The sequence below is a fragment of the Hesperophylax consimilis genome, chromosome 12 (genome assembly GCF_061612785.1).
Source record: "Hesperophylax consimilis isolate HC1 chromosome 12, BYU_Hcon_1.0, whole genome shotgun sequence".
Taxonomy (NCBI): domain Eukaryota; kingdom Metazoa; phylum Arthropoda; class Insecta; order Trichoptera; family Limnephilidae; genus Hesperophylax; species Hesperophylax consimilis.
This window is the reverse complement of record NC_142847.1, coordinates 1,640,529-1,667,658: the sequence shown is the minus strand read 5'-3', so window position 1 is coordinate 1,667,658 and position 27,130 is coordinate 1,640,529. Positions and strand designations below refer to the sequence as shown.

Below are 27,130 nucleotides of genomic sequence, written 5' to 3'. Positions count from 1 at the left end.
TACAACCATTGTTTATTGCTAACACTTGTATAACATTTCATGTACCCAATGTACATATAAAAGAAAGTATAAAAGAGTGAAAGAAATACAAAAATAATGCCAACCAGAAATTTTAATGTTTTAATTTAAAGCAATCGAGATAATTTTATTGCGTATGAAGATACTTAAATTATCAGTCATTTATTTATTTATATTATATGCCCATAAGACAATGATGTAAAAAGACCTGATTGATCGATGCCGTACGGGCTTTAACAAACATGTGATACACATAATAATTTAGTGGAACAGTAATCATGGTACGGGGTCCAGGGGAAAAGTGCCCAAATAATATCTTCATAGTATAAAATGAAGTCGCTATCTGCGTCTATCTGTTTGTGCGCTTAGTTCTGATAAACTACGCAACGGATTTTGATAGAGTTTTGACATCATTTAGAAAATTTCTTCCGGAAGGTTTATGTATATAATACTTGCATATTATATTGATATAAAGAATAGAAATGTTGATGTTTTGTAATCGATCGTAATTCGACTACCATAATACGGGCGTGTGTCTAGTGTGGTAGTCGAAAAGCATGTAAAAACTGTACACATTAATATTTCATGAATAAAGAAAAAAAAAAAAAAAAAAAAAAAAAAAAAAAAAAAAAATGTAAAAAAAGCTAACGCTGGCTAAATGAGATACCTAAAAATAATGTACTACGGAATTGTATATCTTAAAAAGGTCTACAGAAAAGCCCGTGATTGTATATGTCTGTCTCCTAAGCTGTCTCTGTCTCTCTAACCTGTCTCCCCCTAGAAACGCCGCACTTTGGACGGAATGGAAAAAAAACGCGAATTAAGTGGTTTTTGCATACGTTAATTTTTTTAATATTTATATTTTTTTTAGTGTAGTACAATAGTTTCTGCATTTAATGTGTTAATTTAAATATGTCAATAGGGCTTGATGGAAGTTTGGCAACGCTGCAAAGTGTGTCGTAAGTTGAATGTTCGGCATCGCGTTTTTCAGTTCATTCCTACGCGTGAGCAGAGACGGTTGTGTAATAAGTGACTTTTGGATATATTTACAAAAGTTTCTTATGGCTGACATTCCTCAAGGTATTCTTAATTTAATTTACAAAACTGTATATCAATATATCATGTGTGTGAGATTTGAACTAACATCTAATTTTACACTATTTTTGAATTTTTTTGCTGTTAAAATGCATATTTCAATTAGCATTTAGAAACAAAACATCGTTTGTTCCCATTTATAAATATATAAGTATTGTAGACTAAAGTCTCACCTTTAATGTCATATATAAATTGTGATCATCTTTTGTCCTTCCTTGAACAATTTTGTTATTTTCAGGAAGGCCTATATGCATTCTCCGGAGAGAATTATTCGAGGCATTAAAAAAACGGGGTATATTAAATGCCACTTCTGCGAAATTAAAATAGTTTTTAATTAATTACGTAACACAAAAATACCACATAGCGGCAGGTTCTAACATTTTGAGCCCTACATTTTACAAAAACATTAAGAATTTTTCACTACAATTAATGACGAAATGGAGAAAAAGCCATTTATAATAATAAATTAATATTTTTACTTAAAAATAGTTATAATTCATTAATAAGATTAAAAAAAATATTGCACTAATATTTAGCCATCAAACAATTAATTCGTGTTTTTTCTTCATTCCGTCCACTGTGCGCCGGGTACACGTCAGCTAGTTATTATGATAATCTTTATTTCTTGTCTTAGTTCTTGGGTACAAAATTTGAATTGTTTTTATGGAGAAAATAATATTCTTAAATGGGAAAAAACAACGGAATTTAAAAAAAAAAAATTAAATTTTTAGTTCTACTATCATGTAGAACCCACACTGAAGAACCGTATTATGCTCAAAATAATAATAATTATTATTATTGAGGTTTGTTAGTATAGCCTTCTTGTAACTATATTCCGTGCAGTTGAACACATCTACTATTTCAGACAAATTTTTGTCAACTGTATGTAATATAGGTTACAAGCAAATATTTAAATGACTCAGTCCTGATATTGTTGTCGCAATCAAAAAGGTATTTCGATCGAGTGGTTCTAGTTTGTATATGGAAGGTAATTAAGCTAAGTAAATTGGGGCTGCCTATAATTCCATTACCAATTTTAAAAATAAAAGTAATACAGGTAAATTGAATATTTGAGGCTAATATTGGCCATATGAACGATATATTATAATTTCAACATTGGAACTGATGGTATGTGTTTTGTTTTGAATCAAATATATATGTGAAGGTACTTTATCACTTGTCAGGATTGGAAAATAATAATAATAAACATTAATTTGACATAACGTATTTTTACATTAAAGGATTAAGCAATTATACAAAAAAGGAGTCTATAGATAATATATGACGAAAATTTGAATGGCGGCAGAAGTCAACATGGCACGATTGGGTGAATCAGATACTTGAATCGGGCCATGTCAAGACTCAGAATAATAGAAGAGTATTAATGAGACAATGTATGAATGTGAATGAGGCAAGGAGTGTGTGCCAAGACCGAGTTGTTTGGCGGTAGGTCCTCTCTGCTCACCCCGGCGGAAACAGCATGATGGTTAATTAGTTATGATATTTCGAGTAGGCTGTTGAAGTATTTTTTCCCTAGATATATGTAATGATGTTGAGCGAAAGTGGTGTTACATTTTACGAGTACGACTTTCAGTTAAAAAGCTGTGATTTTGTTTTTCTTTTATTATTTGAGTTATTATGTTTTTTTGGAGAAGATCATTAAATTTTAAATTCTTCAAAATTAGGTGTATTGGATAATCTCTTGGTTTTTTCAATATTATTTTTATAGTTAGACGTTATACAATTTCAAAAGGTAAAATGTTATTATTTCATTGGTTTATTTTTTTATTCTATTGACTTAGATACATTCACACTATTGACAAAAGGGCCTCTCTACTCGGCTATACATTCCAAATTATTTGATGATTTTCATAACGCGCAACAGAGTTTCAATTTTGAAATTATCACACATGTACGAGTTTCCCTATAAAGTAGATTGCATCGCGTTGAAACCTAGAAACTATTAATTAACGCGCAGATGATTCCGCGAATTCATTGTACTCCCTTGAAAATTGTTAACTTCCCACAACCAATTAGTATACTAATTCAATGCATACAATCTACCAGTTCTATGCCTCACCGCCATACTTCGGGGTTGATTTAAAAATCCACGTTTCAATTGCAAGCTTGCCTTAATTTGACAACTTGCAAGCATTCAGCAACAATAGTGCGTGTTGCATTTACGTCTAACAGATGGCGCTGTTTCATATAATAAAAGTACATAAGAAACACACGCGTATTCGAATGCAATGTGTCAAAATTTCAAAGCAATCTGTGAAAAACTTTCGGAGATTTAAGAGAGTGAATATTTTTATTTATATAAATAGATAGATATATTAACGGTGCAAGTGAAGTTTACACCCATCATAGTAATTTACGGTGATAGTAAAATGTGGAAAGAAGGAAGAAAATTTATATAAGTAGACAAGAAAAAAGAATATACATCAGTACAAAGTAAGTGAAATAAATGAAGAAGAAACAAAAAGAACAAAATCTGTCATGTCTGTCTCTGACCTCGTTAAAATATGCACTGCTAAAATACTTAATACAGCTTTATATTTCAACAGAGGCATATTATAAACATCAGCTAACATAGCATACGAGTAACCAATGGTGTGAAATCTAGGTATAACAGAATTGTAGTCTGAAACCGTAGTATAATCGTTACAATAATACGTACTAGAGAACGGTTATGATTTAAGATTTTCACGGCCAAAAGTATTATAGTGATTTGTTTTTGGGGTATTATGCCGTGTTGCGCTACCTCCTTCTTTAGCCAACATTGCAGTGAAATTACACATTTGCCCTGATGATGGACACTGCAAAGCCGTCTGAAACGTTGGCTAAAGAAGGAGGTAGCGCAATACGGCATAATACCCCAAAAACAAATCTTTATCGAACTAGAGAATCTTGATCTAATGGTAGGAACATGCATGTAAATTAACATTAATATGTCAGGGCTATCCAACTGATTATTTACAATATAATATAAAAATATAAGATTAAAAAATATATTTTGTCACTTAACTTGTTGGCGTGTAGGATGCGTGTATTTAACAAAAATGTAAATAATTGTCTGGGCGTAGCGAAGTCCTGCTTTGACTCGACAATTTGGCATTTAATTTATCTGTAAATTTGTTTATTACACCCCGGTTCCGGTTCAAGATGGTGGCCGTCTTGGATACTATATTTTTATCTGACCAGTGTTCGCATAGTGGCGGTTCCTACCATGAGCTGTCAATATTATGGTACCTGCTGGTATGAAGAAAGTTTAAAAAAAATTGTCGTTGAAATGGTAATATTTCTTTGGAAAAATTGTGTTATTTCTATTTTTATATTTAAAAAAAATTGTTTCTTAAAATATTTACGTGGGTGGGTATTTAAGTACCTACCTACTTAAAAGTGATTTTAATCATGATTTTGGTGACATATTTGGTTTTGTAAATTAAAATGGAATTTAAATGCATCTTTTACCATCTCTCCGGACATAAATAATTGTTTCTTGCAGTAATTAAGTTGAAATGAAGTGTAATTTCCATAATCTGTGCCCATAGACGTACATCAATGTCTGTGCCTATTAAAAGTGTAGCTGTTAGTTAAATATTTACCCATCGTCTTTGCGTTCTAAACGGATCTCTCCATTACTATACAGCACAAATTCTTAAGATAAACTTAATATTCCCATTGAAAATAATTATTCCGGTGGTATGTCAGTGTGTCTATGTGTAAATTGGGTTCAATGAACTAAAGTACTTGAATTTGCTGAACTGATTGTGGGATCCAAAATTTCACAGTAACATGCAGCAGAGAAGTTATTAAAAAAATATACTCTTCTATTAAATATACCCAATCTATCAATAAGTCCGCACGCTTTCAAAATTGTACAACCCACGGTCAGCTTTACAGACAGCCCGGAAATTTATTTTTATTCCTTTTTTAAATCTGTTCAATGAAACGCCTAAGCAAATACTTCTCGTGTTCAGGCACCAGGGTCGAATCTATAACGCTGTGTATCCAATACAGACCGTACCTATACAGGTGTAGGTACTGATTAGTCTTGGGCCGATTGTAAGCTACCCAATTGTAAACTACCCGATCGTTGTAACCCGATCACGCAAACTTACTATATATTTAAACTAAGACGTCATAACACGTGTACTGGGTGACCGCCTCATCCGGCCGATAGTGAGACGCGAAATGACACTTACTACTTACACGTGATTTTAAAGACAAAGGATTAAAAGAGTGGTACTAAGGATCTTATAATCGTGCATTCAATCATGTAGCTATAACTATGTAAGCTAACGTCAAACGAACGTACCCGATCAAAGATCGGGTACTCTGGTCTTGGTGACGAGGGGTAATTTCGACTTACGGCGGCCGGCGGCGGGCAGTGCATCATTCATTTCTATCTCATTTCTTCCACGTGTTAAAGTACCCGATCCAACCGATTTATATTTGGGTATACTTGAAAAAAGGCCATCGCATCGTAGAGATTATTGAATAAAATATAAGCTGAAATCTAATCACGCCCAAACATTGTATTCTATTTGATTTACGATTTAAAAAAAGAAATCTTTACTAAATTAAATTTATTTATTTATTTATTTACGCGTCAGTTTCAGATATTTCAATTGAACCTTTGAAGAAGCCGGCCCTGTCAGGCACCTGTTTGCTTTGGATTTATTCTTTTTGTTTCAAGGATGAAGTGAGTGAAGAATGGAATGGCATCTAAATCACAATACAATATCATTAATAAGCTCTGATGGAAAGCCGAAGATTTCACGCTTCTGATTCATGGGAATGTTCCTGTTTCATCGAATATCCGAGAGTGATTATAATCCTGCAAATGTTAAACAGGATTTAATGGAATTTGGATAAATCCGTTCGGATAAGAAGAGCAAAGATAATTGACAGTTGACCTTCAAAGAGATATTTATAATAAACCTCCGCTTCTCCTTTCACCAAACTTTTCGGCGTACCACACTTGTTTCGGCGTTGGTAATATTTAATGTATTCTTTTTCATGTTTCATTTAGATTTATTATTATGATTACATTGATGGGTATAACTTAGAAAATAAATTAAAAATAATATGTTGTTCTTCTTTAATAGTCGTTGAAAGCAATCTTTCTATCCTGATCATCGAACATTTCTTCAAGCCGTGCCAATCTTTTAAAAGTTTTCAGAAAATTGAAAAGTTGTATCGGCTCAGGTGCAGAGAATGTAGTGAATACGGAATCAATTCGAAAACCAAATCGCGTATTCTATATTCTATCCCGTATTACAATGGCTGACCTGTCGGCCTGCGTATTATCGCCGAGGAAAATAACTTTTAGCGTGGCTGTTTTCCTTTCAATTTACCTTTAAAATGGTCAACAATTTGGAATGATCTGCTCGGGTGATTGAAATTCCCACATAAAAATAGTCAATCGTGATGCTACCTTTGGAATCATATATGTTTCTGCCCCAAAAAATAATCCGCATGATCTTGTATAGAACTATCCTCAACACTGGTGCAGAGTCCCCTCTCTATCTTTCAATTCGATTTCGATCTGCGCGACCGATAACTGCTCCAAATAAAATTATTTTGTGACGGGACGGCCGTCGTTTTTTTTTGTTACAAAAAAAAATAAGTTGCGCGACTCTATAGACTTTTATTAATTTATATCTGTTAATTTTATCTGCCTGAATTTTAGTCAGAACCTGACCGATGAATCGGTGCCGGCGGTGAAAACAATTTTATTCAGACCTTGACCAATGAATCGGTGCCAGCGGTGAAAAAGATTTTTAGTTCTTTAAATGTACCAAAATATAAAATATTATTATACATACATACATAATGTAAAATTATATTGGCATGATGAGTTTGTATTCCTCGAAATTATGGTTTTTTTTTTAGGTACTGATGACTTATTTAGTAATAATATCAACTGACACTGACTTAGAATTCAAATAATTTGGTTGAAAAAGTTATCCTAGAACTCAAGTTCTTTTAAATGGAAGCAATCCTCAGAGGTCTCCGGCAATACGCAGAACCTACTCATCTCTAGTACACATATCACTTTACGCAAATATATTTTTAATTGTGTTTCTTTGTTACATGGAATTATTTTATATTCGTCCATGCATTAACTAATTCAACACTTCTAAGAAGTTTTTTGTAATCAAAATGTAGATACTAGGAAGAAAATAAAAATATTTTATCCTTTCTTCACAATTAAATATAGATGGTTATTTTCACCGGGAAATACACAGTATATTGTCAAGTTTCATTTTCTCTTTGTAAATTAATTCAAACACGTAACAAAACATGTCACAGGTACAATACACAATGTTTCCGCCAATACCGCGAAACCTTGAGGGATGGGTCATTCTTCAAGCTTGTGAACACTTTTTTTCATTTGCTTCAAAATTAGTTATGAAAATTTTCTTATTTGTGTGGTTTTCAAAGCATTCCTATAAACACGCCTACGAGGGTAGTTTGAAAAGATTCCGACCAAACAAAAAAATTGATTTTTATCAACTTTATTTTTATTTCTCAACATAATCTCCTTATAAGTCTATATACTTCTCCAACTATACTCCCATCTCTTTAACCAGTGCAATTAATAGTTCGTGTCTTTCTCTGCAAAATACTTGCTAACGAAGTTGATGGCCTCTTTATTCGACGAAAATTTCTGTCCTTCGAGCTCAAATTTTAGTTGAGGAAAAAAAAAGTCTCTTGGGGCTAGATCTGGTGAGAAAAGAGGGTGGTCAAGTAGTTCAAACAGCAATTCGTTTATTTTCGCCATGGCAACCGCTGAGGTGTGAGACGGCGCATTCTCTTGGACTTTAATAATAATAATAATGCCAGCATTTTCATAAATCCCAACTTGGAATTATTAGATTCCTGGTCAAATAAAATTTTACACGCAAAACACTACAATTATCTCGACTAAACGTATGTTGACAAATTTTCGTCAAACAAATGGTTGAGTATTGGAGAGTTGAGCGCAGAAATAGAAGGATTTATGTTTGCCATTCAGGATAGAGTCATTAATGCTAAAAAATTATAGGAAGCATATAATCAAAGATACAAATCAAATTGATGATTTATGTAGAAAATGTTTGGCTTTTCTGGAAACTATAGAACATATTATATCGGGATGTTCTATATAAGCACCGTCCAAGTATACATTTAGGCACAATCAAGTTTTAAAAAAAATCACCAAAGTTTTGTAATTAAACATAACTGGATTAACTGCCGTAATATAATACCATAATATGAATACGAACCAAATTCATTTTTATAAAACAAATTTTATAAAATATATTATGATAAAACTATACTAACAGACCGAACGATTAGCCATAATAGACCCGATATAGTTTTACATGACAAAATTAAAAAAATAACTTATATCATAAATTCCTGTAATATTCAAAAATCTGTTAATGAAAAAATAAGAAAATACACAGATTTAGGAAATGAAATAAAAAGAATTTGGCATTTTCAGACTATAAAAATATTACCATTCGTTATTTCGGCTACTGGCATTATACCTAGCTCTCTCATTAAAAATTTAGGCGTATTAGACCTATTAAAAAAAATATTTATAAAAATGCAAAAATCAGTCATTTTTAATACATGTAGGATAACGAAAGATTTTTTAAATATATTATGTTGAGGGATCAGTAGGATTTATAGGCCCTGTTAGGAGTTTTACCGAGCCGAACCCTCTGATATGAAAATATCTGGAGTCGGTGAATTATTGTCCCATTTGATCTCTTGTGAGTTGACGTGTTGTTCTTGTATTGTTTTGTATTTATTTTGCTTATATAATATGAAAAGTGTGTGGAAGGGCTTAGTTTTTACTGAGGGGAAGATTTAACCCGGACATAAAGTAGGAAAATAGAATTTAAAAAAAAAAAAATTCTTTTGCAAATTTCGTTAAACAATTTGTTTTTCTTTTTCAATTGGCCGTTTTTTCCACAATTTCCACATTCAACTTGTCAAATAATGTTGCGTAGTATGCTCCTGTAATAGTTTTTCTCTTTTCAAGAAAATCTATTGTGATAACTCCTTTACTATCTCATAAAACAGCCGCCATCACTTTACCGGCCGAAGAAACAGTCATTATCATTTTTTGGAGCCGATTCTTCTTTCGCAGTCCACTGTTTTGACTGTGTTTTTATTTCTGGAGTGTAATGGTGTACCCAAGTTTTTTTAAATTTATTGCGCCCAAAATGCGCCAACAGAACTTTGCAAATGTTCATCCCAACACGTTTTTGGTCCAAAGTGAGCAATCGCGGCAACTTGCACAGGCAGTATATTTTCTATCGTCCAACAAATAACCGGTGACACGTTCAAAGGTACCGTGGAGTTTTATGTGCTTCTGAAGGAACAAGACGGATACCAACATTAATTCTAGTGGTATCTTCATTGCATTACCATTGTCCATTCTCTTTTATATCTTTCTATTTATTTCGTCATCAAAACAAAACTCGCGCACTAGATTGCAATTCCAAAGAGCTATCAAAACATGTTTTATTTTTTTAATATTTAAATGACTTCTTTTGGTCATTGTTGTTGAAATGCATACAATTTAGTTATCATTTTTATTATTTACACATAGATAATGTTTCTTTGTTCGCCAATTTTAAAGAAAACCAAAATTTCCTTTGAAATATCATTTAAGTTCATATTATCTTTCGGTTCTGACAACGTCTTATGACCCTTTGAATTTTATATTGGATTGGTCAAATTAAACAAATAGTAAATATATTTAACTGCACGTAAGGAAGTCATGTTTTTATTAGATCGTTTTGTATTTCGTCTGTTTGTAAATTTGTTTGTACGTTCCATTTTCGGTTTAAGATGATGGTCATTTTAATGGATCAGTAAAAATATTTTTTCAAATGTGAAATCGTCGTTTTTATTGATTTGCACTTCTTATTCGCGTTTTTATGATTTGCACTTCTTATTCGCGTTTTTATTGATTTGCACTTCTTATTCACGTTTTTATGATTTGCACTTCTTATTCGCGTTTTTATTGATTTGCACTTCTTATTCGCGTTTTTATGATTTGCACTTCTTATTCGCGTTTTTATTGATTTGCACTTCTTATTCGCGTTTTTATGATTTGCACTTCTTATTCGCGTTTTTATTGATTTGCACCTCTTATTCGCGTTTTTATGATTTGCACCTCCTATTCGCGTTTTTATGATTTGCACTTCTTATTCGCGTTTCTATTGATTTGCACTTCTTATTCGCGTTTTTATTGATTTGCACTTCTTATTCGCGTTTTTATGATTTGCACTTCTTATTCGCGTTTTTATTGATTTGCACCTCTTATTCGCGTTTTTATGATTTGCACCTCCTATTCACGTTTTTATGATTTGCACTTCTTATTCGCGTTTCTATTGATTTGCACTTCTTATTCGCGTTTTTATTTATTTGCACTTCTTATTCGCGTTTTTATGATTTGCACTTGTTATTCGCGTTTTTATTGATTTGGACTTCTCATTCGATTTTTTCTGATGTGCACTTCTTAGTCGCATTTTTTAAATATTTATAATGAATTTTTATTGTGATGGTGACATTTTTTTCAAAAAATGGTATAATTTCTTAATTGAAATAATAAAAAACATAACTTAAAATATATATGGTTTATAATTGAGTTTGAGGATTTTTGAAGAACCTATTTACAAATTTTGTGATTTCAGAGGAAATTTTTGATAAGAATAAAGATTTATATGATTAAAATAATAGAAAAATATTTTTTTGGACGCAAAATTTACTGTTATAGGTAATTATAAATAAACTAATAATAAACGTAAAAAAATAAAATTAAACAAAAATACAAGATCAAAAATATTATAATGTATCAAAGTTTTGTGAAAATATGACTTCCATGAGAATAGAAATACAGCAAACCCAATTTGTTAATAGAAAATAACATATATGTTTAAAGTTTTCAAGGAACCCGCAGTTTGTTGGCGAAATTCAGCGGATCATGGTAGCTTATGCAAATACCGCAATATATTGTAACGAACGAGTACAATGTTAGAAGGCTTAACTTCTAGGCCTGGCATATTCACTGAGCGGACGATTTATAAAGCTACATCGTTATCACCACAAAGACACTTGACTTACTTCTTACAAAAGATATCATAAAGAGGTTTAGCTAAGAATTTTTACTCAGTCGTGACCTGGGTGAATTAAACCGAGGTACGAGTCACGTTACCCATCATATTTCGGTCGTTTAGGCAGTTTGTGTTTTAATTATTTTCCTTTTCGCTTAAATACCAGTCGATTTCATAAGTAAAATCATTTTCAAAATTTGCCTTTTTCAAATCCCGCCGAAAAGATTGAAATCTGATCGGGAACGCGTGACTTTTTTTGTTAACATTAAAGTCAATCCCACTGGGGTCGGTATGAAATCATCAAAATCAAATACCAATATTTACTCGAATACTCGACTTGATGAAAAATATCTATTACCTATTCTTAATGCACGTGGCCGGCCAATCCGTGAGGTAGCGGGTTAAATCTTGTCGAAACCCACTGACAAATCACAGAGAATATCACAAAGATTTTTTCGTTTTTAAATGACGATTTATTAATTCTTCGTGTAATAATACATCATAAAACTTATATACACAGAATCAGCGTTTGTTGATTTCTACGAGTACGTGTTTCAAAGCCATAAAATTTTTCACTCAAGTTCCTTACAGTTTGAGCAGTTTTGTAACTCTAATATATCCCTATCCGCCTAATTTTCTTCACAACCAACCACTGCCACCTACCGGTGGTTGTGGTGGTGGATAGCCCTTGGTGTCACATCGAAAGTAAGAGAGTTTGGTGGGGGTGGCTGAGCGTTAGTGGGTAGGGTGAGGAAAATGTGCTTTATTATGGAAAGGCCGCGAATGTTTCAGATTATTTCAGAATGTACCCGCCGACTGTGTCGGTGAGTCTGGAAGGATCTAGAAAATTAACGAAGGTTCTTGAATGCTCTAGAAGATTCTGAAACGAGAAAGTTCAAGAATTTTCCAGAAGGTTCCATATTGAGTGACAGTTGTTGTGCCTGTCATTTTAACACGATGTGGTCTTTTGTTTATCTTTTTTTCCTAGCATTGATATAAAGCACGCTGTACTGTTAAAAATATCTGAGACGACATGTTTAAAGTCTTAACGATATGACTAGAAACAACCTCGCCCAGCTGGTCGCAGGAGACTGATGTCGCCGACCAATTTACAAAATGTCGGCAACGTGTGCCCGTGTACACTCCGCACGGTATGGTGGTAGGCACCAAGATACTTGAGTCGTTAATATAGCCTACGAGAGCGGACGTGTTTTAACCGCTCCGGTTTGTTTAATCCTTTCAGAAGGTTTCCCTTGTTAAGAGATCGCTGAAAAATGTTCAGCATCCGTGTTTTATATAGTGCTTACCTTCTTATTTCACGAAATGCGCGTAACTTCTACCGTTTAGCCGGAATTTGCAATTATTATAGCATTTTAAACCGATTAAATTTTGAAAGTGAACCTAGAACAAAGATTCTCAGTGCAGTCGAAGATTTTATACCTGACTCAAGTGTCAAGTGGATTTACGGGACCTTTTCAACCGAGGGTGTCTGCCTGGAGGACAGATAAGCCATATTTTGTTTAAAGTTTTTATTTTCTGTTTTTGTCTATGTATTTTGTTACAGATGACACACATAAACTCCACTTTGACTTTGGTTCAAGATTTTGCTTATGATAGCCTGCGATAAGCGAGCCCTAAGGGTCTGAGACAGAGGTGTGAAATCGTCGGATCACGACAATAGAAAGAATTTTTTTTTTTTATTTTTTTTTATTTTTTTTTTTTTGCTGGATTTTATTTAGGTATTGGAGCCAGGAAGGAGTCTGAAAGGGTCGAGAGGATGCACTAGGTGGCATGAAAGGCTGGGAGGTGACTGGAGAGACTAGGGTAGACTAGGATGAGGTGATTTTGCACAGCGGTGCTGCCAAGGTCTGTTATCTATGTGAGGATGTTGTGTCGGCGCTCTTTATTGGCAGCAGACACATGTCAGCGATATATTAGCGGCGGACACATGCCTGAGCGGATGACGAGCCTCGTGCTGGCACAGTTGGTGGACGGGGTAGTCTCTCTCCTTGCAGCAGCTGGTACAGTTCCTTCGCTACCTAGGACTCTTGCAGCAGAGTCTCCATCTTCTGTCTTTGTCGAGCGTCACAGCGGTGCTGCCAAGGTTTGTTGTCTATGTGAGGATGTTGTGTCGGCGCTCTTTATTGGCAGCAGACACATGTCAGCGCTATATTGGCGGCAGACACATGCCTGAACGGATGACGAACCTCGTGCTGGCACAGTTGGTCTAAATAACAAATGTAGATCCTAGGAAATAAATTGTACAGCGCCCTTGAGGTGATTTTTCACAAAAACGGCGCTCTACAAATTATCCAATTATTATTATTATTATTATTTGTTGAGTATCGGATACTTGCGTAGCCTTTATGGAAGAATTATAATAATATTTTTATGATTTGTATAGCGCCGTTTTGTGCAAAATCACCTCAAGGGCGTTGTACCAATATATAAAGGAGCGCTTAACTGCTTATTTTATTCAAATAAAGACTTAAAAAAAACCTTAACGCATTACTATTGTATTTAAAAAAAAAATATTTTGTATTTTACGGATAAGGCTCTCGATTAGAGGTCGCGGGTTCAAATCCCAGCGTGCCAAGTAAATTTTATGCGATTGATATGTGCTATTTCATTATCTAATCATTTATTTTATTTTATTTATACATGATTTAGAGAGTACATGTGGTTTTTTGTGATATTTCACCCTCTATGCTAGAGACGACCCTATGTTATGGCGCGTGAATTTTACAGTTTGCGGACATAGAATCTATACATTACTATAATATAAAAAAGAAAAATGATGTATAACTAGTTTGGGTTGTAAGAAGAGGATTTAAAAATAATATATGTTATATTTGCTCTATTATGTAAGATACTCTCAGTTTCGCTCCCTGGCTAAAACCATCATTCGGTATTAAAACGTTGCTTGAAATGGCTTTAGTCTTGTTTGGTGGTCAGATCTGAATAACCAAGTACTTCCCCACCTTTTTTCCAAATCTACTACCCTTCCCTACTACCTGCAACCTCACAACATACCCCGATTGGGGATGCCATAGTCTCACTGGCTCCAGACTGTTGGGAGCAGTTGGGACCAGTTAGGAGTCTTTATATAGATATAACTGATTAATTACCGCTCATTGTAGTATTTTTGTATGTTAGTACTTATATGTTAACACCTATTTGCTTATTATTTTTTTCAGTATAACGTTGTATCCTGGTGAAGAAACCATTGGTTTTGAAAATGTCGATTATTTTGATTAAATAATGCTGTAAACAAATATTTATACTAACATTACTTTGGCTAGTTAACCGTTCCCACACCTCGCACGTGTGTAAGAGAAAATGTGTACACTAAAGTACACGTACGTAATATATTCGGCGTAACTCTGACAGAGTGTTTACAGAATAGAGCCTGCTTAGGATTGCGGCGGGCCTATCTTAAGCCGTTCCACGTAACAAATTAGCGGTGACGTTCAAGTCCCTTCGTTTAACGGCGTAATTTATTGCGAGCGGTTGGGAAAGGGTTAACCCCAATTTCTGAGGAAACTGCTTATTAATATATTTTAAAGAGATGCTTGTTATAGGTAATACAGCGAATTTTGATGCGAACACAGTACTCCACACAGATACATGGCTTGTTATTCGACTTTAGAGATGAAAATTCCAGTGAAAACTAAAAATAGTTAATTTATACAAAGAACACACTATTAAACTACCCAGATAGCCACGTCTATCTTATAATATTTTATCCACTCAAGCAATGAGGTATTAACAAAATAAATTACATTAATGGTGGAGATTTCCCGCCATTCGGTTCCGGATGCGGCAGCAGAAAAACCGTACTTCCGAATAGTATTAATATGGAAACAAATAAACTGCTTATTGGGGTTAAGAGCCAATTAATCCACCTATATGTCATATCGAGTATAACTCAACAGTTTGGTCTCCAAATTATGACGATCATTCAAACACCATTGAAAGAATTCAAAATAAATTGTTAAGGTACTCGTATGTTAATTTTAGATTAGTATTCCCAAAGAATGCCTAAATTACAATATTACTGCATTGACATAAATACAAATAGGTACGCGTTATGTTTTTAAATCTAGATTTAAATCGAATAACGAAATGCAAGAGAAAAGAATGGCCACAAAGAATTGGTGTGAATGAATGAGATGGCTAAAAATAACACCATACATTGCATAATGAACGGAACGCATTAGAAAGAGAGCCATTCACAGAATATGTACACGAGTGAAATGACCATATTATTATGAATGCCAATTGCGAGGTCGAATCGGCCTACTGACGTGCGAGCGTATCCGCGGCAAGCATGACGTCACAGACGAGCAACGAACATGTTTGTATTGAAGTCTTGCTCAGACTGCTTGCCGCGATCATTCTCGCCCGAAAGTGGGCCGCTTTTACCCTCATGCTTGGCTAACAAACGAGCGAGCAGAGTAGTAGAATACGACGCACTGTCACTAGGTTGTCTTTCACACTCTTTGTGTTTCTGCGTTCGCTGTATTGCATTTATTGAAATAATACGTGATTTTTTAGGGCATGCCAATGATGAACTCCATAAAATTTGGTTTTTGGTCGAGAATGATTTATGCACATCTCAAAAACACGACAAAAGGGAGGCATTTTTTCACAAAAAGAGCCTAGAGCGACGTGTGTGTGGCAGCCAGTGACAGCTTGTTTGACGGACGGGCTCATGTGCGATACTAAACGCAGTAAATCACCAGTCTGTTCACTGGATCCAGCTCAGTGCGACCACGCGCGTTGTCTCAGTAACCCATATTCCCTTTTAATTCATACAAGCCTAACGGTCACCTACTTTAATTTTTTAGGTCTTAGATTTTCCCTCACATTATGTAAATATACATTCTTTCTTCCATCTTCTCTACCCTCTTTACCAACATACGCTCGGAATAGCTAAACCGTCTAAGAGTCCCTATTGTAATCTTGCCCATTATTCGTCCCCTAGCTTTTGCATTCCTTCCTAATATCCTCATTTCTCCCTTGGTCGCACATCGTCTCTCCACTTAATTTTTTCTCCTTTTTTGTTAAGCATACCCAATTGCATTCATACGCGTAAATTCACGTTGATCTGAACGCTTTCTGCTTAATTTTCTACTAAAAGAAATCCAAAGGCAGTCCTTAAAAGAAGATTATTAAAAAATGTTTTGATTCGGACTAAAAATCATGAAAAATACTAATTTATTGTCTGTATTGCGTAACTCTGGATAAATGAACTCAAATTTGCTTTGAATTTAAGTGTATGTTTCAAAATTGGAACATTGTGTTAAGAATTCAGATAAGAGATTAACGAAGTATCCATCTACTTATTTTTAAAAATTTTAACAGATAATTATTGTAAATGTCATTTTCAAAATTGCAACGAATTTTTCAAGAATTCAGACTATTTCGTGATTTTTCACTGGTCTGCACTAGTGTTATCATAAAGAAAACTATTTTTTTTTTATATTTAAAATATTGTAATAAACTATTATTATAATATTTGGCTGATTTGAAAAGCGTGTTTTTTTGTAATAAATTACTCCAGGGCACTGTACAAATAAATTACAGACGTCTCAAGTTATTGAAAAGAAATTAACTGAATTAATTAAATTAATCGTCAATCTTTAGCGCAACAATATGATTCATCGCTTAACATTAAACAGATTGGGTTGTTAGGCTCCCACTGTCATTATCCATTGATGGGTAAATCAATAGCATTTTATCATGAGTCGAAGCAGGGAATTTATAAATAAATAATTAGCGCATAAGTATTCTAACTGCTTCCAACCATCTGGAGTATAAAGTATAAAGAGAGGAAAGAGGGAAAGGAGATGGGAAACAGGAAGGTTGGGAAATATCTGGCTATTCAGATCTGGTCACACGACTTAAACCATTTCAAGTAACGTTTCAATTCTGAATGGTGGTCTCACACCAGAGCGATACTGAGAGTATATTCTACTCTGGCCTTCCACGAAGGCCGTGGGCTCATCTGACAATGTGCTGATTTCATTATAATTCCATAACGAAATACCTAATTTTCCTGCATAATTAAGACAAATTTGACTGATCTTTTTTTGTGATATGTGAAAAAGAGTTTCTTTACTATTTGGCATCATTAGCTCAAAACCCAATTTTTTTGAGTTGATTCCCTGTAGAACTATGGTATATGGAACTAATTGTAACAATTATTTTAATAAGCAATAATTATTAGCCTGAAACACTCATCCACATTGAAAAATCTCCTGATAAAAGATACATGACGGCAACGGGACTTGAACCCGTGTCCTTTCGATTTCCGGTCGACAGCTCTGACCACTGAGCTATGGCGGCTTATCTCTTATCCGCGAAATAATTCAATATATACTAGTGTTTCATTCAACAATTACTGCTTATTACATTTTTTCACCTGAAAACAACCAACTTTATTTTACACGAGAAAGGCATTGTAAGTGCTAACTCTCCCACTAGATGGCGTCGAGACAAATTGTCTACATTTTTTGGTGAAGATACTTGAAATTGTCAAATATTAATTATTATTTTTTGGTAAACTAATGTTTAAGACAAGATTTTTATGCATAGCACAAAGGGTAACATTTTGGGTAACAAAAATAATTGTTACCCTTTGTGCTATGCATAAAAAAATCTTGTCTTAAATATTAGTTTACCAAAAAATAATAAGGAACTAATTGTGTTAAGAATTCAGATAAGCGATGAAGATCTTCACGTATCGTATAATTATAATATTTCGGTATTTTTTTACGGGTCTGCTGAAAAAACTTATAATACATACAATTCCGCACGTTAAGACCATTAATTTATATTTTATTATTATTTTCCAATCACATTTCCACTCTAATTAGATAACATTCCTATACGGAACACTCGGCATTCACAGCCATAATTTTAATGTGAACATCCATTACACCGCTTTCGTTGGTCGTAAAGGCACTAAAGAACATTGATTGCTTGGTGCACACGGATTTTATATCCCTTAAAAGTCTATTAAATGGCTTTAAATCCCAACCTTCTTTTTGTTGCAATTCCCCTCCCCTTTACAAAGCTTTGCCGAAGCTCTCGTAAATTGATCGCAGCTTTAGAGTGTCCAATTTAATAGATTTTGTTTAGCAAAGATTCTTAACTTCGAGGGTGAATGGAGAATGGACAGCTTAATTCATAGGTCTGTGAAAGCTGGATTTTCATTTTGAGCCTTTTTCTTCTAATTGAAGTGAGAAATCTTTCATAAAATTGTATTTTTTTCGAAAAGGGGTTATAAATAAATTCGTAGGTAGAACTATCTTTTTTCCACGTCAGTGTTTCGGAATTATTATAAAAAATATGTTAAGTAATTTTTTCGTTATTTGTTGATTTATTTATTTATTCATAAATTAATAAATTATAAAACGGTTATGATAAAGTGGTTAATTTTTTATAAAACAGTTATGCACCAATATACTATGGAGAAAATTACAAATTTGAGGTACCTTTAAGGTCTTGGAGGCAGTTTTACTAATTTGTGACTTAAGTCAAAAGATAATTGATAAACTCTCTGTAAGTGATGTTCAATGCAGAATCAATAAGCAATTGAGTAGCTCTGTTGATTGACGCGTTCTGCCAATCGATAAGCAGTTGAGTCGCTCTGTTGATTGACGCATTCTGCCAAGGCAGAACTTTGGCAGGCTTCACTTTTGTAGTATATAGTAAAATAAAAATAATATATATTTATCTAAAGACACTGTCTAGATTGCATTTAATTCGGTTTAAATCGATCATACATAAAGATATCTGCCAATTAAAATGTGCGATGAGAAAAATGAAGACAATGTTGGTCGTTCTTATTCTATTATCTATTATCTCCTCATCAATATAATTAATCTTTAAGCCAAACGAAAGTTCATAATATTATATTACATCAGATACAGATATAATGTCCATGGTTTATATTATATATATAGATATATAGATAGGTATATAAGTTATTGAAACGTTAGAAATAGTCGGGGACGACCGAGTAAGCATAAACGCATCACCTCAGTACTGGGATGAGGTATAAAGTTGAATTAAAGTCAATAAAATGTAAATTTTCAACAGTAACGGTGGGGATTTCACAAAACTACATGAAGTGAACGGTAGAAAAAGTCGGAGACGCTCGAAGAAGGAATGACATCGTGAAATGAATCAAATACTTATGGTAAAATTTGGCGTACTTGATTAATGAAGATAGGGGAATAAGGAGAATGGGTGTAACGTGGAAGTGAATGTCAGAAGAAGTCAGACACCCCGTCACTCTAGTTCGTTTTTATTCAACAGACCAAAACGTAAATCGGTAGAAATAGCACTTCAAAGTTTTTTTTACGAAAAACGCATATACAATGAAATTAGCTCATTGTAAGCATACTAAAATGATTTAAAGTGATAAAAATTATTATTTATAAGTAAAATTCGTTCCAAATGTTTAAAGTTACGAAGTGTTGGATACACACGCTCGGAATGTTGTTTAATTTTGGTGGACTTAAGACAAACTACGTCTTGAAAACAAGTTAAAAAATTATTTTTTTCAATTGTGTCGAATAAATAAATGATTTTTGAGAACAGTTGCATACTTAACTCAATTTCGCCAAAAATGGTATGTTGGACAAAAACGAACTAGAGCGACGACCCGTAAACTTTCTAATTCTATGCAATAAATTAATTCCATCTCAAAAATTCACCCTGTTTTCCGATTTATAGAGATACAACATTTTAACTCTAGTACATCGTTGTGATTTGTTTTTACTGAGTTGGTAAAAAATACATTAAATGCTGTGAAAATATTTTTTTGTTTTTTTTAGAATTTAAGACATCGGAGGCTTACGAAATGAACGCCATTGAACTGTTAACTAGACTGTTCGCAAAGTGTTTTGTATAATGTACTATGGAGCTTTGAAATATTCATTTAACAATCTTTACATGAAACAACACGTCATATTAATTGTTTTCTAGTAAATTTCTTGACGATTTGTGAAATATTTTTTTTTTGTTTCAGAATAAAACTTGTGAAGAACACCGCATGATGGCGGATACAGGAAAACCTGCGCATTACCTGATACTACTTATTTTATACAGTTTTACAGGTAAGAAATATACATTTATAACTTTATAGAGAAACCAGTTCATCCAGGCGATGAAATTTCTAAACAAAGATGATCCTTTTAATTGCATTTTCACCTTAATTCATTTATTTACAAAATAATCAAGGCGTCTAAATTTTTATTTGCGTTTTCAAACCGGGAACTTCTATATGAAGCCGCCATCTCCAAATATATATGATAACGTGTTACGTTTTTATGTCCCCGATAACTTCGTCAGAACTAGACAGCACAGGACCAACCTACCAATGATGATTCCACTGGGGAGAATGACAAAATTAGAATTTTATTTCTAAGCAAGACGCAACTGATATAATTAATGTATTATGTTATTAATTGTCAACGGGTGTTTATGTTACACATTGAATAAAGACTGTTAAAGTTTAGATTCCAGTTGGTACTAATAAAAAATATCTGTAACTGGGCTTCAAAAGACTGACAAAGTCGTATTTCTGCAGACCGACGCATGAAATTCCCATTTTTGAAAACGTAGAGTTATTTCAGACGTCATATTATTTTTTATTTTGTGTCACCGCATGAATTCAATATGCATTCTGTTCAAATACCAAAGTTTGAAGGTAATTTGATCTAATTTTTTAAAATGGTATTTGTTTTTACGACATCTTTAAAAAGTTAAAATACATTGGAAATAATCCGAAATTCAATCAGAAATTTGAAGTTTATACAAAGGATAAATAACTCTCATTGGCGGTATATACAATGTATGAATGTATCTTTTCATATGTCACTTTTTTACATGAGTAATGTTTTCACATACACGGTCGTTTATCACATGAATATTTTTTTAGTAAGCCTGTAAACAAATAACATTCATGAACGTTAAGTTCACAAAGTCTACTTATAGGTTTCCAAAAAAAAATTTGTACACTTGTATTATTATAAAACTAACTAACTAACCATCACGCCGTTTCCCCGCAGGGGTAGGCAGGACGCACCGCCAAACAACTCGGTCTTGGCACACACTTCTTGCCTTATTCACATTCATACATCGTCTCATACATACCTACTCTTCTATTATTCTGACTCTTGACATGGCCCGACTCGAGTATCTGATTCACTTGGTCGTGCCATGTCTTCCTCGGGCATCCACGACTTAAAATAACCTGTAATGTTTCGCTTTCACAAAATAATCGAACGAAATATAAACCCGAAACGTTGTTTCTGTATATTATTATCGGAAATAATTAACGAGCAAAGTGATTTATCGTGATTTGAAAACATTTTTTAATTTCCTTATTGAATATGATTTGAATTTTCCGTTAATTTGCTACAGCGTTTCTTTGGCTCCCGCGGTTATAACGCCTACTTCTCATCAATTATTTTCGCTGAATGTTTGACATATTTGATGTTTCGTGGACATATTTCACTTGTTATAAATATGTGATTATCGGATTTCGATGGTGGCAAATAATGCCACTTAATACATTTCTAGTATAATGATGAAAATTAACACATATAATATAGCTGCCCGGTGTTGTGTGCACAATTTTAAGCTTATTTCGGATTGTCTATGCCTCTAAGAGAAATATGCACTGAAATTAACATAGTAGTGAATTTAATAATAAATGACATGAAGAGTTATTTGATTATTTAAAAGAATTTAAAACAATTACGCGTGATATTTTAAATAAATAAAATATATAATTTTCATGTTGCATCGTCATGCAACTAAATGGAAAAGATATTTGACCAAAAAATCAACCCCCAAAAAACGACTTGTTTTTAGCTATTCGTGTATTTATTTAACAATGTCTTTTAAAACCTTAAAAAAATTGGTTTATCTGAGGCCTTCTTTCCCAGGCACCAGAGTCAACCATGCTACCGACCTTTCCGGATGACCGATCGTGTAGGACCGACAACTATTTCATATATTAACTGCTATAATGTCGTCCGATTTCAGAGAAATTCGTATATATGTCCTCGTGTGTTGACGTGATTGACACCAAAATTGATAGAATGCAATTTCATCGAGGAGGAGTCTATCCGCCGAGTTACAGCTCGATCCGATGTAGGAAATCGGGTTAATTTCCACATCCAAGATTTGGCATTCATTATCGAAAACGTATGAATCATTTTTTCGACAGACAAATCGAAGATTTGTAGTAATACGCCACTACTTGATTCGAACGTCATTTTAGAAGTTTCGATTTTCTTTCAAACAAGCTTCTTCGATGTTCTTTTATTTTTTAATTTTTGTTTGGCAATATCTACATAGCAACCAAAATGTTCGAGAAGCTTCTTCACCTTATAAAAGCGACAGCATGAAGGAACTCGTCAGTCAGTCAGTCATCAGTCGTTCAACAATTTACAAGATTTCGCGAGTGACAACCCGCGCCCCTCCGCTGCGCGCGGGGCGATAACACCCGGCTTTGCACGGTTCAATCATGGACTCCATCGGGATAATCACAGCGCCCAGGTTCCAGCACATCTGATCAGCGCTACATCCACGCTCCTAGACAACGCGGCTTCCTCGCCGGTCTTTGCACCAACCCGCACAACCACCGACAAGGTCCACCGCACCTTCGGTTTCCCTGTCATTACTGGAGTACCCGGAAGACCCACGCTCTTCACCAGTACCTGATACGTCAACGAGTCCGGTCACCAGCAGCGGCGTCGACTCGCTGACCCACGCGTGACCAGCACTTTGCTACACATTTCTTTAGACTGATTCGTGGATGGTTTGAAAACTCGGTCACCATGGAGAGCATTCATTTCTATGTTCCCGATGGTTATCTCCGTCACCGACAACATAGACTATTTTATCTCCCGGCCTGCAGAACTAACTTGCCAATGGTCATGCCTGTGGGGAGAGCAATATTGCTGTTGAACAGAATCAATTCGGATATCGATATTTTTAGCATCAATGAAGCTTCCTTTAAAAGGCAAGCTCTATTATTACTGGTACCTGTAGATATATACACTGTAAATATTAATCTAAGAATTCTTATTACAAAAATATTTTAAAAACGCATTGAAATTAACAATATTGTAATGTTTTTGAAATGAATAAACAAAATTGAATTGAATTGAATTCACCGCCTGCATCCGGAGTCTTTATCATCGGTCCTCAAGTCATCTCACATACGGCAACCTGACTTAAATAAAACACTGTGACCTTCACAACATCTTTCATTTCGTATCTCCTCCCCAGATCCCCAAAGATTAATAAAGCGCGGCGGCGTCCATAAAGTATCAATCATATTTTAGGTAAATGAAAATTTTGATAAATAATAATTTGATTCAGAAAAATGAAAAAATTTAAACATATTTAATTATTGAAGACAGTAGCAATTCTTAAACGAAAATTTGAAACCGAAAAATCAGAAAAAGATACGGTCGTTTTTAGGACTCGACCTCAGAACCCTCGCCTTGCCGGGGCGTCACTTTACCATCTGAGCTAATGGGACCCTATCTCCTTCGGTCATATTTAATAATATTATACTTCAAATAAGAACTACCATTCATTTTCTCGTCGCACATTTTTATTGGAGGATTTGTTGTATGATCGCAAGATTGGACTCGAACTAAATGCAATCTAGACAGTGTCTTGAATAAACATATCATATTTTCATTAATGTGCGACATTTATTGACTTTTCTGCAAGCCTAGAATTAATTTGTAAAAACTAACTAACTAATTAAACATCACGCCGTTTCCCCGCAGGGGTAGGCAGAGAGGACGGACCGCCAAACAACTCGGTCTTGGCACACACTCCTTGCCTCATTCACATTCATACATACTCTTCTATTGTTCTGACTCTTGACATGGCCCGACTCAAGTATCTGATTAATTTTGGTCGTGCCACGTCTTCCTCTACATGCTCTACATGCCCAAACCATCTAAGCGTCACTTTCTTGATCTTACTCATTACGCTTACATCAGCCTTGCACTCTTTGCGGATCTCCACATTCCTCACACGATCATACATCTTAATTAATTTGTACATTTAAATATTTTTATGAATCGTCAATATTGTGGTCAGTACTTAAATATTACAATTTGAGGTTTTATATTATATTTTCTGCGAAGAATTTATCAATTCATGATACATATCAATGAAATTCAACTTTAGCCTCTGTTAAACTTGTGTATCATATTTGCAACAGCAGCACATTGGTGACGGTGTAGAAATCTTAAATGCAACATGGCGGCATCCACCAGGTTAATATTATTTTTCAGAATTTTAAGCGATTCCAAAAGTAATAGCTCAAATCAACAAAAGAATACGTCTATATTCATTAGTTCATTCTCTGCATGGAAATTTTCCAATTTATGCTCACCCGTTTGCTAACTCCACAGCTTCGGTCGTAAAAACTACGTGCCGTAATTTGAAACTGCATATTTTGGTCCAAAAGCTAATTTGGCTGCACTATGGCGCCATCTGTTGAACAGTATTGAAAAACTATTTCAAATAAATAAAGTTTTCGAAAATCGAAAAGCGCAAATTAATTCAGGCAATCTGGAATTGACAATGTCGACCAATTTTATGCTTGTTTTTGTGAGGGTATTTCGTATAATGACCCCATTAATATGGATGAAAATTGATTTACGACAATATAACAGGGTTCTCCGCGCAAATTTAACGGAAACATATGCTTTTTGAATGATTCGTTATTTATTCAATATTCAAAAAATGGGATCCGATATTCACCGTTTGTATTAAATTATCTTGGTAATTATTGCTACTTCTGTTTACGGAAGGTTTAATTTGTGGTAAAAATAACACAGGCCTGCAAATTGACACTTTTTGATAGTTTTTTTAACCGTAATGGGTGAATCGTATGTATTTTGGTGCGCTGAGTCCAAATATGCCCTCAGTTTTTCTCCAGCACGTAGGGATTTTCCGCAAAATGAAAATGAAAGTTATGCAAAACCCGCAGTACATATAGGTAAAAATGCATTTCGAAATGAAAAATAAATATATATTACTAGTGGTTTATTTACATTTTTAAATACAATTTGATAAAAATAATATGTATTTACAATAAGGATTTATAATTATTTATAATATCTACATCTTTTTCCCTCAAAACTCCGTTTTGAGCTTTTCCGTTTGTGTGGGATGTCTGGAAGTTTTCTATGGAGCATCCAACAGTAGTCTCCCATCATATTCACATCCCATCGTCCTTGGTACCTCCGTTCCATTTCTTTGATGTCTTGGTGGAACCTCTCGCCCTGCTCTTCACTTACGGCACCAAGGTTTTTTGGGAAATAATTCAAATGGGAGTTCAAAAAGTGAAGTTTCAAGCTCATGGAGCACCCCAAGGTTTTAAAACATTTCAACATTTTATTTACAATTTCTTCATAATCCGGGTCCTTATTGTTCCCCAAAAACTTAGTCACAACTTCTTTAAATGATATCCACGCCTCTTTCTCGGCCTTTTTCATCACCTTTTCAAACTGAATGTCTTTCATTAGTTTCCGAATGTCCGGACCAACAAAAACACCCTCCTTTAACTTTGCCTCAGACAGTCCCGGGAATTTCTTTTCAAGGTACTTGAACGTTTCGCCATCTTTTGGCAATGCCTTGACAAACTGCTTCATCAGTCCAAGCTTGATGTGAAGTGGGGGTAAAAGCAATTTTTTGGGATCAACCAAAGACTCAAAGTGAAAATTTTTTTCTCCAACCTTCAAAGTTCTCGTTGGCCATACTTTTTGGCTCCAGTGCTGTGCTTTTGCCCGGCTATCCCACTCACATAGGAAACAGGCGAATTTCGTATAGCCACCTTGTTGTCCAAGCACCATAGAGATGACTTTGAGATCGCCACAGATAGGCCATCCAAACTCCTTATATTTCAATTTATCAAGTATAAAAGCCATGTTGTCATACTTTTCTTTTATATGCACAGAGTGCCTCACGGGTACAGAAGCGTATTTATTGCCGTTGTGTAGCAAAACTGCTCTTAAACTTCTTTTTGATGAGTCAATAAAAAACCTCCAATCATCTGACACATGTTGAATGATAAACATTGACATCAACTTGGGAACATCAGAACAATATACAAGTTCGCCATCTTGAGAAAAATTTGGCTCAAATTGTTTTTCTCTGCTTTTGTACCAAGAGACTGAATTTCCAAATCTCAACTAATACTGTTAAATATACTAATTTTTATCATATTTCATAGTTTCTGATATAAAACTATAAAGCCAAATAGGAAAAACAACTTTTTTCGGCATATTCATAAATATACGCCTTAAGGTAGGCAATCCCGCAGAAAAATGCATTTTGCGGAAAATGCTTACGTGCTGGAAAAAAACTGGGGGCATTTCTGAACTCAGCGCACTAAAATACATAAGAATCACCCATTATTTTAAAGAAAGCAATTTGGTCGCAGGCCTGTGTAATCTGTTGTATTTTTAAAGGAAAAATATTTTTTTAAATTTTATTATTTATTTTATAGTAACATTTCACAAAATTTACACATAATAACATACATACGAGTATATTTATCATTTAGATACATTAATTATAGTTGAGATGCAGCCTTTTGTAAAAAAAATAGTTATTCTAATCTTGAGTTCATTGAGGTTTGACTGATAAATGTCATAGAAGGTGGTTTTCTTAAATTAAATTAAGTTTGAAAGGACAATTTTTTTCCTTCGTCATTACATTGTCATTATATTTTTTATAAAGCATTTCTGCGAAAAATTACCTCGAGGACGCTGTAATCTACAAGGAGCACAAAAGCTTGGAAAAGTAATTTTACTATTAAAAACGAATTA

The 27,130-nt window shown here is 34.1% G+C and overlaps 1 protein-coding gene across 3 annotated transcripts in view; it reads left to right on the top strand.

Annotated features, from left to right (window-relative positions):
* The window catches only part of LOC149418994 (uncharacterized), a 491,041-nt gene that overhangs the window by 375,004 nt on the left and 88,907 nt on the right, over positions 1-27,130 (top strand). For all 3 annotated transcript variants that reach the window (XM_089637629.1, XM_089637631.1, XM_089637630.1), the window contains one exon: positions 20,284-20,371. In XM_089637629.1, coding sequence (XP_089493755.1) covers positions 20,308-20,371 — 64 coding nt within the window. In that variant the 5' untranslated portion in view covers positions 20,284-20,307. The remainder of the gene's footprint in view (positions 1-20,283; positions 20,372-27,130) is intronic.